This window comes from Erinaceus europaeus, chromosome 14 (assembly GCF_950295315.1).
Source record: "Erinaceus europaeus chromosome 14, mEriEur2.1, whole genome shotgun sequence".
NCBI classification, from domain to species: Eukaryota; Metazoa; Chordata; class Mammalia; order Eulipotyphla; family Erinaceidae; genus Erinaceus; species Erinaceus europaeus.
The window spans coordinates 48,042,622-48,061,050 of NC_080175.1; the positions used below are offsets into that span (position 1 = coordinate 48,042,622).

The window sequence follows — 18,429 nt, forward strand, 5'->3', positions numbered from 1 at the left end:
TCAATGTAATTATGATGTTCCTTGGTATATTCATGTCTTGGTTGATTCTTTTTGGGACTTTCTGGGACTCTTGAATCTTAATGTCCTTTATGCTATTTAAGGCTAGGTAATTTTCTTCTATTATTTCATCTAGGATGTTTTCTCCCCCTTCCTCTCTATCTTTCTCTGGTAGGCCAATAAGGAATGTTACTTCTTTTGAGACTATTCCATATGTCCATATATATATTTGGCTTTTTTACCTTCTTTTCAGTTATCTCACCTCATCCTCTGTCTGGCTAATTCTGTTTCATGCTTATGTTAATCTGTATCCCCTTCACTTAGTCTCCTTCTTCAGTTCAACTATTTTTTTACCTTGTTTGGTTATAGTATTAGCTAATTCAGCTATCTGGCTTTTGAGCTCAGCTCTTTCAGCTTTCAGTTCTCTAATCACCTCAAGATAGCTAGTATTTTAATTGAAGGTTTCATGTTGTTTCCATATTTCTGATAGCATTTTCCTCAATAGCTGTCCTCATTTCTGTGATTAATATGTCAATTTTTTATGATAACAATGATAGGGACTGCCCCACACTCTAAAGGGAGACTGGGTCAATATACTCTTCCACTTGAAAAAGACTGGTTCTGAAATGACTGCAGGCTAGAATGTTACTAGCTATTATCATGGAATGTGAGTTCAGACATACATGGATGCAGAAGTTACACAGGCTCCTGTGATGATTATGGGCCCCAAATCAAATAGATGGGGGTTGCAGTTTACAGTAATTATATACTTTTGCCATATTCAGGAGCTACTCTCTTCCCTGATCTAGCTTTTTAGTCCTAGTTCCAACTATGATGCTATATTCCCAGACAATACTTTCAGCACACCTACATGTTAGGTATCAGGATAAGGAAAAATCAGTAAAGCCATGGGTCCCTTGGAATATGCATAAAATAGACCTACTAACATTTTCAAAAATTGAGATCCCAAATCCCACCTAATATATATTTACCTTTAGGTTCCCTATTATCAATTTGTTCTAGTTTCTATCTTTGTGATTTTATGGGGATTTAATTTAATCCATACAGGCTTCCAAGTTACAAATTTTGGATATATCAAGTCACATGAAAACAATTAAAGTCAGAAGAAAACACAATGCACAACAAAAGTGAGAGATGTTTAATGCATAGAAGCTATACATGCTAATAAAATTAGAAAGAAAATTAATCAGGTTAGTTATATGTTGTATGTATGTATATTTCATAGTTGACAATATATAATAATAGTCCTTAAGGGGATATTTGAATTTACACATCAATTGAGAGCTTAATTTGTTAATAACAAGGTTCATAATTATAATAAAGTTTCACTAATGATATTGATTACTTCATTGTTAAGCAACAAATCTGTTAGAGTAATTTCAGTCAGTTTACTGTTCATTTATTTATTTGTATTTTATTAATTTTTTAAGGAAAGTGTCAATCTTATTTTTACAGGCAAGGGATGCATTTATCTTCTCTAGATATATACAGGAAATGTAGGCACTAGCTAGAGCAATGCTATCTGAACTCCTTTTTTAAATTTTTATTTATAAAATGGAAATAATTACAAAACTATAGGCTAAGAGGGGCACAATTTCACACAGTGCTCACCACCAGAGCTCCATATCCAACACCCTCTCTTTATATATTCTATATTCTTTGTTGTTCTGGGATTATGGGCCCAGGGTCATTATGTGGTGCAGAAGGCAGAAGGTATGGCTTCTGTAACTATTTATCCAATGAACACGGGCATTGGCAGGTTGATCCATACTCTCAGCCTGTCTCTCTCTTTCCCTAGTGCAATGAAACAGATACAGAAAGAAAGATGTACAGAGAAAGAGACCAGATCACTGCTCATCTCTGGTGTCTAGTGTTGCTTGGGATTCAAAGAGAGGTTTCTGAGTCCCAGGCATTATGTTTTTTCTAGAACCCATTTTTTCTAAAATCTAGGTCTTACAATCCCTTATTTTATTTTTTCATTATATTTATGAATGCATTTATTTATTTATTTTCTTCAGAATTATCACTGAAGATTGGTGCTTCCACTATTTCTTCTCTTCATCTGGCTGGCATTTAATTCTTTCTCCCCTCTTTTATTTCTTCCTTTATTTATTTACTTTATCGTTTTTTATTTGCTAAGACAGAGAAAAATTGATATGGAATGAAGAAATGTGAAATAACACAGAGTAAGAATTAAAAGTAACTTGGGCAAATCTGTATGCTTTAACAAGACCTCTTATTTAATTCAATATCATCTTTTAAATTTTATGAATTGAGATGAATTAATTAAAGACATATTTAAGTTCTGTGAATTTGAGATTTCAGTGAAAGCACAGATGTTTAAATAAGGGATACTATTGTTGAAGCTGAGGGAAAGTGTAAGACAATAACATGAAACCAGCACCCAGCACTAAATCATCCACTTGCAGTGGCTACTGTAACTTATCCATCGTATTTAATGATCTCAGAATAGCCTTGTGGTATGAGCCCTCCCAGCAGCCAAGTCTTCCTGAGTTCCTGCAAGGTGGTTTTTGTTTAAACTCAGATTCACTTCCTATCACTGTGCCTCTTGCACAGTAATAAATGGCTGTGTCCTCAGCTGTCACAGAGCTCAGCTTCAGGGAAAACTGATTCTTGGATGTGTCTTTTGAGATGGTGGCTCGGTTCTTCATAGATGGACTGTAGTAAGTACTACTACCACCACCATATATATATCCAATCCACTCCAGTCCCTTCCCTGCTGGCTGACGGATCCAGTTCCAGCCATTACTACTGGATATGGATTCTCCAGAGACAGCACAGGTGAGGGACAGTGTCTGTGCTGGTCTCACCAGTCCTGGGCCTGATTCCTGCAGCTTCACCTCTGACAGGACACCTAGGGACAAAAAAAAAAAAAATCATGCTTGTCACTCTTACACAGTTGTAGCCATCTCAATAGAACAAGATTCAATATCTGATCCCCTCACCATTTGGAGCTGTCACCAGACAGAGCAGAAACACAAACACTCTCATTCTCTTCTAGATTACAGGGCTGCCTTCCCCAGATACCTCAGCCCTAAGTGAGTAGACAGCTGGATGTATTCACAGCACAAGGGGATTTGACTTAGAACTGGGGGAATGATTTGCATATGGGCTTATTTTCATTATAAGAATAGAAATATTTTCACCCATTTACACAAGTACTATTCTGATAGTACATGCAGCTATATATAAATGCCATAAAATGATATAAATTATGCTGAGGTCATGTATGCTATAGAAAAACCTAACAAGATTTTCAAAGTTAACCCAGTTGCCAAGTAATTTGATTATAGCAATAACTATCTATTGTCTCTTTAAATCCTAACAGCATGAACATGTCCCCTTCTCTATAAAACCCATAAATTTCCCAGTCCTGGAACCTCTAGGGTGGGGCTTAATTTCCTGCATTCAGCTCTCAGTTTATAGCAACATATACTACATGTACTAATCCCAACCCAGTCAATGCAGTAAGAACCACCTTGGCATTGTACACTTCAGACTGTGTCCAGAGATGTCAGGCATAGAATATTTCCCTCAGTCACTCCAAAGCTAACCAAAGTAAGCACCACAAAAGCAGAATAAGGGGGAGGTGGGTTTAGCACACATGGTGTGGTTTAGCACACATGGTGTGAAGTCAGTGTAAGGATCCCAGTTCAAGCCCCAGGCTCCCCACATGCAGGGGAGTTGCTTCACAAGCAGTGAAGCAAGTCTGCAGGTGTCTATATTTCTCTCTCCCTCTGTGTCTTCCCCTCCTCTCTCTATTTCTCTCTGTCATATCTAACAGCAATGACATCAATAACAACAAGAAGAAAAACAAGGGCAACAAAATGGGAAAATAAATTTTTTTTAAATAAAAAAAAAGCTGAATAAGGTCAAGAGGCTGGAATACTTCAACGATGACTCTTTAGTCATAATCAAGCCACCCCATCAGCGGGGGCTCTAATCAGGGAGTCCTGAGATTCCCAAACAGACATGATGGGCATAGACCTTGAATAAATCACTTTCTCCATTGTTACTGGTCATCTCTATGGAACAACACAATAGACCCCTTTGTGGGCATCCATAGGACCTTGCTCTTAATGTGGATCAACAATGATAGAGAATGTTCCATCCTCCAAAGGGAGGCTGGACAACATACTCTATGTTTCACCTGAGGAAGATGGGTCCTAATATTGGAGCAGCTTGGAACATTCCTACTCATGGCAGCAGAATGTGAGCTCATATCTACAGGAATGCAGAGGTCACATAAGTGCCTAAGCTGAATATGGGCCCCAGATCAGATTAAATTGATGGGATTTAACAATCAACAATATTAATGCACCTTTTCCATATTTGGGAGCAACTCTTCCCTGATACAGCTTTCTAGCCCTTTTTCCAGCCATTATATCATCTCCCCAAACAATAAGCTGGGTCCACCTGCATATCAGATGTCAGGCTCAGAAAACAAAAACAAAAACAGTATAGTCATGGGACCTTTGGGATATAACTAAAATAGGCCTCCTATCTACAAAATGGAGACGCCCCAACTCTTCATCAGAACTATTCTAGCTTTTAGGTTCATAATTAGTAAACTTTTTTTTTTGGCTTTATATGCTAACTCCTTTTTCAGTCATCAGGTTCCTGATGCTACCATGATGCCAATAGGACTTCCCTGGGAAGATGACCCCATCAATATTTTCTGGAGCCAGCTTTCCTAAAGCCCCACCCCACTAGGGAGAGAGAAAGACAGGCTGGGAGTATGGATGGATCTGGCAACACCCATGTTCAGTAAAGAAGCAATTACAGGAGCCAAACTCTTCTTTCAGCCACCTGGTCCCAGATGATACCATGATGCTGGCTGGACTTCCCCAGGCAGACAACCTTTCAATGTGTCCTGGAGCCATGCTTCCCCAGAGGTCTGCCCCACCAGATGAAGATAGAGACAGGCTGGGAGTATAGACCGACCTGTGAATGCCCATGTTCAGTGGGGAGGCAATTACAGAAGCCAGACCTTCCACCTTTTGCACCACATAATGACCATGGGTCCATAATCCCACAGGGTTAAAGAATAGGAACGTTCCTACTCATGACCACAGAATGTGAGCTCCTATATACAAATATGCAGAGGTCACACCAGCTCATAAGCTGAATATGGGCCCCAGATCAGATCAAATTGATGGCAGTCAATAATATTTATACACCTTTCCCATATTTGGTAGCTACTGTCTTCCCTGATCCAGCTTTTTGGTTATTTTTCCAGCATCTCCCCAGATAATAAATTGGTCTCAACTGTATATCAGATATCAGGCTCTGAAAAAAAAAGTAAATTAGGCCTACTAACTACAAAATGGAGACCCCCAAATATTCACCTGTACTATTCCAGCATTTAGGTTCATTATTAGTCAACAATTTCTTTGGCTTTATATATTAACTCTTTCTTCAGTTATCAGGTTCCAGATGATACCATGAGGTCAACCAGACTTCCCTGGCCAGATGACTCCACCATGTGTCCTGGAGCCTGGCTTCCCCAGAGCCCTGCCCCACTAGGGAAGGAAAGAGACAGGCTGAGAGTCAATGCCCATGTTCAGCAGGGAAGCAATTACAGAAGCCAGACCTTCTACCTTCTGCACTCCATAATGTCCCTTAGTCCATACTCCCAGAGGGTTAAAGAATAGGAAAGCTATCAGGGGAGGGGATGAAATATGGAGTTATGTTGGTGGAAATAGTGCTAAATTACACTCCTCTTATTCAATGGTCTTCTTTGTGTTTCCATTTTATTAATAAAAATTAAGAAATAATATTTGGTATCAGTCATATAGTGTACATACTTAATAATTGGACATGGATTTCATCATAAGCATAACTACTAGACAGAATTCACATAAATTTTAATCACCAAATTAATATAGCCCAGGAACTAACATTTTAAGAAGCTAACAGTGTAGAGATTCATGAAGAGCAGCAAAGACACCAAAGTCCAGTACCTGCCATTTTTAGTGTAGAAGGGACTTCAACCTTTGTCAAGCACATAGAAAAATTTGAGCACACTGGAAATTCAAAGAAATCTGTATCTACTGAAGATTACTAAAAACATTGTGGGTGTTTAAGTTACCTTTAATAATTTATATGTTTTCCATATACTACTTGAAATGTAAAAATATATCCACCAATTTTATTTATAATAGTTTGTATAAAGTTTGTATTAACAAACTTGCCTAAATGTTTTCCTAAAAAGGGCCATGTACATAAAACTTACATTATTTTTATCTTACATTATGTTTATCTTCATTTAGTTTTATAGAGCAAAGGTATATTGATAAAGATGTTAGAGAGGGAGAGAGAGAGAGACATCTGCAACCCCCTTTAAAACTTGTGAAGTGTTCTCTCTGTAGGTAGAGCTGAGGTTTTCAACAATGGTCTTATGCACTGTAACATGGCACTTAACAGTTTGAGCCATGACCTAGCCAAATACACATTCATATTTTGATTCATTATGATTAATTACCTAAAGCAGTAAAATTATCTACTTTCAAATCAATTGTGATATTTAATGTTTAGTAATCATTATGTCAGTGATTAATGAAAATTATTGTAAATCAAAGTACTAAAATCATAGAAAGTTTGTATGTAATTAACAGAAGATTCTAATTTTTTCAGGTAAAGGCTATTAAGAAAAAAATCACATTGAGTATGAAGGATTAATGTATTCCTGAAAAAAAAAGTCTGAGGCTAACATGATCTTTCATTTAACACATTGCACACATCAGTAAGACACATGAGATTAAGTGGATAAAAGAAATATTCCCATCATTCAGATAAGACATCTGACACCTATGCTTTAATCATATGTGTCAGAATACTGGAAAGTAATACCTGAAAGATTGAGAATATAACCTCCTAGTGATTTCCTCTGTGGAAAGCAAATTTGAGGAAAATCTGACAATAAAGTTTAGGTGTTTTGACAGAAAAACTTTGGGTTTTCATAGAGGCAGTGTGAAGGGATCTTGCATTTTGTATCAGTAAAACTGAAATATGATTTTCAAACATGGGGAGGATCCTTATGAAGGTCCTTATTAAAGGAAACAAAACCTCAAGAAAGAGAAGAGTCATCCACTGAAATTCCTGTGATCTAACATTGTTTCTGCCTTGAGTTTGCCTGCTCTTGACACTCCTAATATTGTTGTGTATATAATGTCCCTTGGGGAATGTAATTGATCCTGAAACCTTTACCTCATGTACCATTTCAGTTGTTTTGAGCCAGCCACCACAATGTCCCTCCCTGTGTATGTGGTATAGTAACTCATGGCATGTCATTAGCAGTCACAGATCAGAGCAGAAGGAAGGCCTTATTTCTGAATGTGTTTCTGGCTGTGTATAATGACTCAAAAAGAAGTTTTCATGATGTTATGTTTGCTAAATTAATCAACACATTATTATGCAGACTGGCCTAAATTTCTTATAACCCCCCTTGATAAATCATGAATTTGACTTTTGGTGATTCTTTTGGGCACTTCTTAGTATAGAAAGTGATACATTTAAAATTTTATTGACCATAAGATTTCCATGAAACTAGTCTCAGGTTTATAATTTGCATGATTCTGTTCTATACAATATGTGAGTTTATGAGTCTCCTTAGACAATAACTTGGATCCACCTGAATATCAGATTTCAGGCTCAGGGGAAAACGAAAAAGAAAGAACAAAAAATCCTAGTATAACCAAAGACCCTTTGGAATATGACTAAAATATGCCTACTAGCTATCTACAAAATGGAGACCCCCAATTCTTCATCTGCACTATTCCTGCCTTTAGGTTCATGATTAGTCAACAATTTGTTTGACTTTATATGTTAACTCTTTCCAGTCTCCAGGTTCCAGATGCTACCATGATGCCAACCAAACTTCCCTGGACAGACAACCCCACCAATGTGTCTTGGAACTCCAATTCCTCAGAATCCTGCCCCACTAGGGAAAGAGAGAGGCAGCTTGGGAGTATGGATCAAACTGTGAGTGCCCATGTTCATTGGGTAAGCAATTACAGAAGCCAGACCTTCCACCTTCTGCATCCCACAATGACCTTGGGTCCATACTCCCAGAGGGTTAAAGAATAATAAAACTGAATGATGACAGAGGACCTAGTGGGCGTTGTATTGTTATATGGAAAACTGAGAAATGTTATCCATGTACAAACTATTGCATTTACCATAGAATGTAAAATTCCCCAATAAAGAAATTTAAAAAAAAAGCAATGTAACATCACGACTCCCAAATTATGAATAAAGGTACTCTGCACTACTGGGAGAAAAAAAAAAAAAAGGAAAGCTATCAGTGAGGGGATGGGATATGGAGTTATGGTGGTGAGAATTGTGTGGAGTTGTACCCCTCTTATCCTATGGTTTTGTCAGTGTTTCCTTTTTATAAATAAAATAAAGTAAAAATAAAAAATAAGAAATACAATCTTCACCAAATATATATATACATACATACACACACACACACACATATATATATATAGTCCATTTTATATATTCTGCATCTGAGCTGGGACCTGGTTGGTGAGATCCAACATAATGTGGTCTGATTGCCCCCTGGTGGTCCTGGCTATTCCTGCATTTCAATCCTGCATTTCTGCAGGGGGAATTGTCCCAGAACTCCTCACATCCCCTGTGACATTCAAACAGTGAGTACATGCAAGTGCCTTCAGTGTCCACATACTTCAGTGGCATGGAGAATTTTGTCTTGGAAAATCTCTGTAGTTGGATACCCAGATCATGAGATATGAATCATTATATATATTGATCACTATTGTCTGGATTGACTTGTGTCTAAGTAATTTAATTAAAGGTTTTAGCGTGGTGGAAGTTAACAGTTTTTTCAATCCCTGAGTTGGAGCTCAGTGGTGTAAAAGCCTCTTTTTTTCCCTTCCCTGTAGGCTATGGGAGCCTGAGGGCTTTTAAACTATCAATAGGCTTCTTAGCTTAATCACTGACTCCTGACCAAGAGATAAAGCAGGGTGTGCCAGAGATAATCCAGTGGTTATGCAAAGAGACTTTCACAGCCCCTCAGCTATGCCACCGAGGTATAGGTCTTCTCCTGAGTTTCCAGGTTAGATCTCTATCCCCTGTTGTCCCTCCCTGTTGCTGCTCCAGATTCTGAGGGTAGTAGCAATGGAGACTCAGAGTTGCACTTGGTGAGTCTCTGGGGAGTCCTTTCCTCCCTTCAGCTGTCCCCTTGTTGTGGAGCAGACTGGAGGTGGTGTCTCCACTGATAAACTGTTGAACTGTTAGCAGTCACTTAATCTCTCCTTAGACCCCTCTCTCCTCTCTGTCACCAGCCACCTGTGTTTGTACTCACGGGTGATTTACTGGGTTCCTGTGGTCATTCTAGTCCTGTCTTGTTTCGGTCCGGGTGGTCTCCTTTGGTATTCCTAGTTGATCCGGGAGAGGAGAGGAAAGGAGAGGGGAGGAGAGAAAGCGATCTGCTGCTCATAGCTCCACCTCTGGAAGTCGAATCCTATTTATTTTATTTTTATTTATAAAAAGGAAACACTGACAAAAACCACAGAATAAAAGGGTTCAACTCCACATAGTTCCCACCACTAGAACTCTGTATCCCATCACCTCCCTTGATGGATCCATAATCCCAGAGGGATAAAGAATCGGGAATCTAAGATAATTATGGAGTTTAGAAGGTGGGTGGTTTGGCTTCTGTAATTGCTTGTTGTTAAAATTCGTAGGGCTCTTGCTGGGCCGGCTGGCTTCACGGGCGGGTAACAGAGATGACCAGACACACGGCTGGGCAGGGAAGCTGTATTTCTTTATTCAGGAACAACGATTCATAAACTAAACCAAACTAATCACCAAATAGAACTCTGCTGTCTCTTTGCAGTGGCGCAAGCACTCTCTCCTACTCCAGAACTCAGGAACCCCTCTCGCAAGCACTCTCTCTTACTCTCAAACTCAGGAACTCTCGAACTCTGCAACTCTTCAACTCTGGAACTCTGGAACTCTGGCGGGGTTCCTTCGGGGCTGGGCCGAGCAGGCCCGCAAAACTAACTGGACTGATCTAATTCTCTTGGTGGGGGAGAACTACCCAATGTAAAGCATACAACAATTCCCCCTTTTCTTTTTAACTAAATGACTATAGTATCAAGGGTGTGGGTTGAACAGAAACATATATCATGCAGGCATTTTTAAAAAAGAAACTGGCACAAACATGGAGAAACATGTAAGCAAGTAACAAGAAACCAGTGTGTTGCCAAGGGAAGGCCTGAGGGGGCCGGCCATTTTTTGCCTCTGTGGGCAAAACTTTATCAGCTTAAAAAAAAACATTTCTTGCCTCTTGGGGGCATACTTTCTCGACGGACATTTGCATGGGGGTGGGGAATGGCCTAGAGTCCCAAAAGCAGCTGGCTGCAATTTACTTACTATGAAACAAAACTTGTTATTAGCATATCCACAGCACAGTCTAATGTTTTAATAGAGAAGGAATTTGAGACTTTTACATAGCAACAACATCTTTTTAACCTTTTGTTACACCTATTCAAGATGGAGTCACGTTGTACTCAGGAAAGGAAACCTCAGGCATGAGAATAATTAGCATAGCCATTGTGCGATCTACCATTTCTAATAGAGAAGGTAATGGAGAGTTTTACAAATCAACAAGTCTATTTAACCTTTTTTTTAGACCAACTTAGTTAAAATATATTGATTGTTAACTAATTTTTACCTCAGACTTTAATTGTAAGTTAATTTTTATCTTTATGAGAATTACGTTTAAAACTTTTTTCATTTAACTTTGACTAGTAAGAATTTAGCCTTAAAGGTACTGTTTACCAAACTTTAAACATACACATAAACATGGTCATTAATACACTAGGAGAGAAACCTTTGTTATGAAGACATGTCATTTTAAACACTAATTTAAATCTGTACTGTCTTAGTTGTTGGGGGGGGGGGTTCACCATCCGGAGGTGGCTTCCTGCGCAGCTTCACTTTTAGGAATTGCAGGTTGTGATCTCTGCACAAATCTCTGCGTACTCCAGCTTGTCTGCCTTCAGACCGACTGGCAGCTGGAGATCTCATGTGCCCAGTTTCGGCAGGGAGCCCGGGGATCCGGGAGGTCCAGGATTGTTCCAGAATTCATAGCAAGAGGGCAGGCGGGCCAGTTTTGTAGAAGGCGTGGGCCTAGGTGCCCAGGGTTGGCGGCCATGATAGGCCGCCGCGGCCCTGCCCCATGGCCTTGCCATGTCTGCTGCCCTGCTCGCAGTGGCCGAGCAGCATGGAGGGATCACGCATCCAGTGCCCTGCGACACATGGTGGAGAGCCGGCTCCTGTGGACTGGCCTGCGTGCTGGCATCGGGCTCTTCCGTGGTGGAATCGGGCTCCGGCGTGTTGGCATCGGGCTCCAGCATGCTGGCATCAGGCTCTTGCATGCTGGCGTCAGCCTCCTGTGTGCTGGCGTTGGGCTCTTGGGGCTCTTGTGTGCTGGCATCGGCCTCCTGCAGGCTGTGGTGCATGGGCCTCCTGTGGGCTGGCAGGCTGTTAACCAGGTGGAAACAGCAGCTCCGCGCCTCGCCTCCCTCCCGCTGGCTCTTCCCGCTGGCTGTTCTGAGTTCGCCCGAGTGAGTGGAAACCACAGAGTGGTCCAGACATAAATGTTCCAGAAACAGCAAAACAGTCTCGTGAAGAAAGAGCAGAGGCCTTTGGAGATCTCTTCACAAGCAGAAGAGAAGGCCATAGTGCATAGGTAGCCAAATTGTCTTTACTTATCTGAGAGATGTGCAGGTCAGGTCCACGTGGGCGCCATTTGTTGTTAAAATTCGTAGGGCTCTTGCTGGGCTGGCTGGCTTCACGGGTGGGTAACAGAGATGACCAGACACATGGCTGGGTAGGGAAGCTGTATTTCTTTATTCAGGAACAACGATTCATAAACTAAACCAAACTAATCACCAAATAGAACTCTGCTGTCTCTTTGCGGCGGCGCAAGCACTCTCCTACTCTGGAACTCAGGAACCCCTCTCGCAAGCACTCTCTCTTACTCTCGAACTCAGGAACTCTCGAACTCTGCAACTCTTCAACTCTGGAACTCTGGAACTCTGGCGGGGTTCCTTCTGGGCAGGGCCAAGCAGGCCCGCAAAACTAACTGGACTGATCTAATTCTCTCGGCTGGGGAGAACTACCCAATGTAAAGCATACAAAAATTGCTTCCCCATTGAACCTGGACATTGAAAGGTCGATCCATATTCACATCCTGCTTCTCTCTTTCCCTAGTGGACTAGGACTCTGGGGAAGTGGGGTTCCAGGCCACATTGGTGGGATTATCTGTCCAGGAAAGTCTGTTTGGCACCATGATAGCATCTGGAACCTGTTGGCTGAAATAAGAGTTAACATATAGAGCCAAACTAAATGTTGACTAATTATGAACCTAAAGGCTGGAATATTGCAGGTGAAGATTCAGGGTCTCTATTTTGAAGATATTTATTAGTCCTTTTTAAGTTATATTCCAAAGGGCCCATGATTATATTAGTTTTTTTTTTTTTTGAGCCTGACATCTGTTATGCAGGTGGACCCAAGTTACTGTCTGGAGAGGTGATGTCATGGTTGAAAAATGAACTAGAAAGCTGGATCAGGGAAGAGAGTAGCTCACAAATGTAGGAAAGGTTGGCTGTAGACTTCATTAATTTGATCTGGGGCCCAAATTCAGCATGAGAGCCTGTGTAACCTCTGCATCCCTGTCGGTCTGAGCTTGCAGTCTGTGGTCATGAGTAGGAATGTTCCAAACTGCCCTAATTTTAGGACACATCTTCCTCAGGTGGTAGATAGAGTATGTATTCCAGCCTCCCTTCGGAGGATGAAACATTCTCTTCCATTGCTGATCCACATTAAGTAAAAAGCTCTATGAGAGCCCACAAAGGGGTTTATTGTGTTGTTCCTGATGGAAATGACCAGTGACAATGGAGAGAGGGATCTATTTGAGGTCCAGTCCCATTATGAATCTGTGGGAATCCCAGTACTCCTCAGCTAAGGCCCCAGATGATGGGGTTGCTTGTTTGTGACTGAAGAGTCATCATTAAAGTATGCCAGTCTCTTACCCTTCTTCAGCTTTTGCAGTACTTTGATAAGGTTAGCTTTCGAGTGGCTGAGGGAAGTGCAATAGGAAGTGGATAAAAATGTATCTAGGTCTAAATAGAAACTATTTAATTAGGAGCATTAAGGTGTTTTTTAATGCATTTCTACTTGCTTACTGCATATACTGAATCACTGCAGACTATTGTGCATTTCTGGGAATCTCAGGACTCCCAGATTAGATATCTTATTGTTTTTCTTGCTATGGTTAAAAGGACTGATTTCTGGATTTCTCTTCTAACATAGAGTTTGCATAGTGGTATGACACTGGCTTTTCTATGTTAATTTTGTAAACTGATATCTTACTATACTCCTGATAATTTTCAAAAGTGTCCTGTTGAACTCCTTAGGTTTTTCCATGTATACTATAATATAATCTGCAAATAATTAGTGTTTCACTTCTTATATTCCAATCTGTATCTATCTAATTTATTGTTCTTGCCTGATTGCTCTGGTAAGAACATCCAACAGTTTGTTGAATAACAGTGATATTGGGCAGTCCTGTATAGTTCCTTGTATCAGGAGAATGTTTCCAGGTTTCCACTATTGAGTATAATGTTTGCTGTAAGTTTGTTATATATGGACTCCACTGTCTTTTTTAAAAGCATTTTTTAAAAATATTTATTTATTCCTTTTTGTTGTTTTATTGTTGTAGTTATTATTGTTGTTGTTAATGATACAATCATTGTTGGATAGAACAGAGAGAAATGGAGAGAGGAGGGGGAAGATACGGGGGGTGGAGATAGACAGACACCTGCAGACCTGCTTCACCATCTGTAAAGTGACTTCACTGCAGGTGCAGAGATGGGGGCTTGAACTGGGATCCTTATGCCAGTCCTTGTGCTTTGTGCCACATGTGCTTAATCCACTGCACTACCGCCTGACCCCCTGGACTCCACTATCTTGAAGAAATTTCCATCTATTCCCAATTTTTGTATTTTTTAAACATAAAGGAATGTTTTGTCGCAGGCTTTCATTGCATCTATTAAGATAATCATGTGTGTTTTGTGTCATTTTCATAGATGTAGTGAATCATACTGATTGATTTACATATATTAAACTAATCTGTTCTTAGTATAAATATCACTTGTCCATGATGGGCAATATATGAATATTAAAAACTATACTTCTGTTTATGGTTGGCTAGAATTTTATTCATATTTTATCATCTATATTCATCAGAGATATCAGTCCATAGCTTTTTTTCCCCTCTCCTTCTCCTCCTCCTCCTCCTTCTTCTTTGTTTTATCCCTGTCTGCTTTTGGTATCAAGGTGATACCTCATAGCAGCTGATAGGTAATTTCCCTGTGTCTCCAATCTTCTGGAAGAGTTTTAAAATTCTTCTTCTTCTAGTGTTTGCCCTTCTTCTGTGGCCAGTCAACAGCATCAGGTTGAGCCTGACGTAAAGTTTTGAGACCTCCTTTGAATCTGGAGAGGTGGCAGTCGTTGACTATGTGGGTCATTGGGATGCATTGGATCGACCTTCCCGTGGTGCATCCCGTGAGTACCCATTCATTGGGGAAACCGACGATCCTTCCTAGCTGACTGAATCCACATGGATCCCAGTCACTTTCAAAGCCAGCAACCAGCAGCTCCTGACAGCTTTCAAGCTGTTGGTCCTGCTCTTTGAGTCCTCCAACTTAATGTTGAGGGGCTGTCCTTTGACAAACGCGTTCTTATTGGTCAATTGGCAATACAGCATATCTGCCTACAAGAAACACATATAGCAGTCGATGAAGCTGCTCGATTCACCATCAGTGGATTCGATTTAATATGCTATGATCTCCATCCTAAACACGGCCGAGCCATCTACGCCAAATCGTGTCTTGCGGACGTTTACCACACGGCGTCTTAGACCTTCTACGACTCCATTACTATTGGATCTATTCAGCTCGTCAACGTATATAAGCCTCCCAGTGTCTCATGGGATAATAAGGTCCTGCCTAGCCCGAATCACCCATCCGTTTACGTTGGAGACTTTAATAGTTTTAAAATTAGAGTTATTAACTCTCCTCTGGAGTTTTTGTAGAATTCCTTTGTAAAGCCATTTAGTCTACGACTTTTATTCTTGGGAAGGTTTTTAATAACTGTTTCAATTTCTTTGCCTATGGTTGGCTTGTTCATATTTTCTAGATCCTTTCTTTAATTTTGAAGGATTTTAGGTATATAGAAACTCATCCATTTCTTCAAGACTTCTCTCAGGTGTTTCTTGCTTGGTGACATATAGTTGCTCAGAGAAATCTCACATGATACCATCAAATTCTATGGTGTCTGTTGTGATAGCTCCTCTGTCATTTGCAATACTATTAATTTGAGTTTTATTACTTTTTTTAAAAAAATTAGGCTAAGGGTTTGACAATTTTCTTTAGCCTTTCATAGCACTAACATTTAGGTTTTTTTTTTTTTTAACCTTCTGTATAGGTTCTCTTACTTTTCAATGTTATTTCTTCCCAATATTTATTCATTATTATTTTTTTTTGCCTCCAGGGCTATTGCTGGGGCTCGGTGCCTGCACTACAAATCCACTGCTCCTAGAGACCATTTTTTCTCTTTTGTTGCCCTGGTTGTTTCTTTTTTATCCTAGTTGTGATTATTATTATTGTTTTTATTGATGTCATTGTTGTTGGATTAGACAGACAGAAGTCAAGAGAGGTGGGGAAGTGCCTGGCTGAGCTTCACGGGTGGGAGACAGATGACCAGGGACTCATGGCTGAGCTGGAAAGCAGTATCTCTTTATTCATGTAGCACACAGCACAATCTAAGCCAAACTAAACTAAACTAAACTAAACTAAACTAAACTAAACTAAACTAAACTAAACTAAACTAAACTATAATCACAATCCTGTCCTTATATATACTTGCCAAGTAGGGTGTAAACAGGATGTAGAGAGGGTGGAGTGAAAAGTGACTGGTGCAAATCAGGGTGTACTACGAGAGGGGGCAGAGCAAAAAGACATCATAAACCAGTGGGGATTAAACCAATGCCCTGCAGGCAGAGTAGTGCTTAGTTAACAGTGGTTATGTAAATAGAATACAGTGTTAAGCAGGGGGGATTAAACCAATGAAACAGAAGGGGTCTTAGAAGCATACCAACAGGGAAGAGAGGTGGAGAGAAAGATAGACACCTGCAGACCTACTTCAGTGCTTGTGAAGCAACTCCTTGCAGGTGATGAGCCAGGGTTTCAAACCAGGATACTTTTGCTGGTCCTTGCATTTTGCACCATAAGCGTTTAACCTGCTGCACTCCCACCTGGTCCCTTCTTTCCAAACTATAATCATTTCAATCATTTTTGATGCTTTAGGGCTCCTTTGTTCTTCTTCTTAGTCTTTAGGATGTGCGATCTGGTTGTTGATTGGAGCTTTTGCTTGATTCCTAATATGTGCTTGTATGGATATAAACTTCCCTCTCAGTACTTCCTTAGCTGTGTCCCAAATATCTTGATAGCTCATGTGCCATAATTTTTATTGAGTTCTGAAAACATTTTGATTTCTTCTTTAATTTCCTCTTTGAGTAGTTTAAAGTAGTATACTGTTTAGTTTCCATATTTTGGGACTGTTACTAATTTTTTGTTTGTGGATAAGTATTAATTTAATTCCATTGTGATAGTAGAAGATGCTTTGAATGATTTCAGTGCTCTCAAATTTGTTAACAGTGTCTTTGTGGAAGAGCATATGGTCTGTCCTTGATAATGACCCAAGTGGACATGAATAGAATGCATATAGTCCAGTTTCTTGGGGTGAGTATCTCTGAAAATGTTTTAGTTTATCTGTCTTTATTAATTTTCTGCCCTTATGATCTGACTAGTTGAGATAATGGGGCATTGAAATCCCCTAGTATTACTGTGTTGCTGTTAATATATTGCTGTAACTCTTTATGTAGATATTTGATATATTTAGGTGGCCTATCACTGGGTGCATAGATGTTAATAACCATTAAGTCCTCTTGATTCCTCTTCTGAGCGTTAAGTAATGTTCATCCCTTTATTTTTATGTTTTTATTTTAAGGTGTCTAGATATAATTTTTTTGGTGGTCCATTGCCTCGTATGATAGTTTTCCAACCTTTCACTTTGAGTCTGTGTTTGACTTTTGATTTAGGTGAAATTCCTGAAGACAAGATGTAGTTGGGCTGTGTTTTCTGACCCACATTCTTACTCTGTGCTTTTTAGTAGATGAATTTAGGTAATCAACATTTGTTGATATTATAGATAGAAGATATTTTAATGTCATTCTAAATTTTTAGAGTATTCAGATATAATATATTCTTATGAAGATCTGACTGTTTAAAGGAGACCTTCAGCATATCTTGCAGGGCAGGCTTGGTGATAGTTGATTCTTTCATTCTTTACTGTTGTTTTTCAAAGAAGGTTTTTATGACTCCATGTAGTCTGAATGAAAGTGTAACAGGATACAATAGACTTGGTCGATAGCCTTTCCCATTGAGTGCTTGATGTACATGTTGCCATTATTCTCTGGCTTTTAGTGTTTGTGTGGAGAAATTTGATGCTAATCTTATGGACTTTCCACTGAAAGTGAGTCTTTGGTTTTCTTTTATAACCTTCAGGATCCTTTCTTTATCCTTATTCTTTTTCATTCAAAATAAGATGTGTCTTGGTGTTTTTATGTCTGAGTTAATTCTGTTTGGGACCCTCTGGTATTCTTGAACATTTATGTATTTTATGTTGCTTAGAGTAGGGAATATCTCAGCTATAATGTCCTGTGGAGTGCTTTCTTCCCTTTTCACTCTTTCTCCCCCTATTAAGCCAATAATGAGAATATTACTTCTTTTGAAGTCATACCATATGTCTCTCTTCTTGTTTTCAATGTATCTTTATCTTCTTTTGATATATATTACTTCTTTGATAGTTTTCTTAAAATTTTCCATAGTTATGCCAATTCTATTTTCTGTCTCACATATTCCATTCTCTCTCCCCTCTGTTGTTTTCTGTAGCACAATTATTTTGTTACCCTTTTCTGATACTATATTATATTTTTCAGCTAGTTATTCTCTTAGCTCAGCTATTTAAGTTTTCAGCTCTCTAATTATTTCAAGATAATTAGTGTTTTCTCTCAAGAGTCTCATTTTTTTGTTTCCCCATTTCTGATTATATTACTTTGAAAATATTTCCTCACACCTGTAACTGTTGTATCAGTTAGTGTTTGGATATTGTCTTCATTCTTAATGTGTTTCTAGCTTTTAGGGGATTTTGTCTAGAATTTTATTGTGGTTTGTTTCTCCCACTTTTCCTCTTGGTATAGCCTTTGTATTAGTTTGTAATTATGTCCCT

General features: G+C 39.4%; 1 gene segment (V, D, J or C); it reads right to left on the reverse strand.

Annotated features, from left to right (window-relative positions):
* Nucleotides 1–2,450: 2,450 nt before the first annotated feature.
* On the reverse strand, nucleotides 2,451–3,111 carry LOC132532694 (immunoglobulin heavy variable 4-28-like). The segment is given in 2 exon segments: nucleotides 2,451–2,893; nucleotides 2,985–3,111. Coding segments are annotated over 2 exon segments (489 nt in total).
* Nucleotides 3,112–18,429: the final 15,318 nt, after the last annotated feature.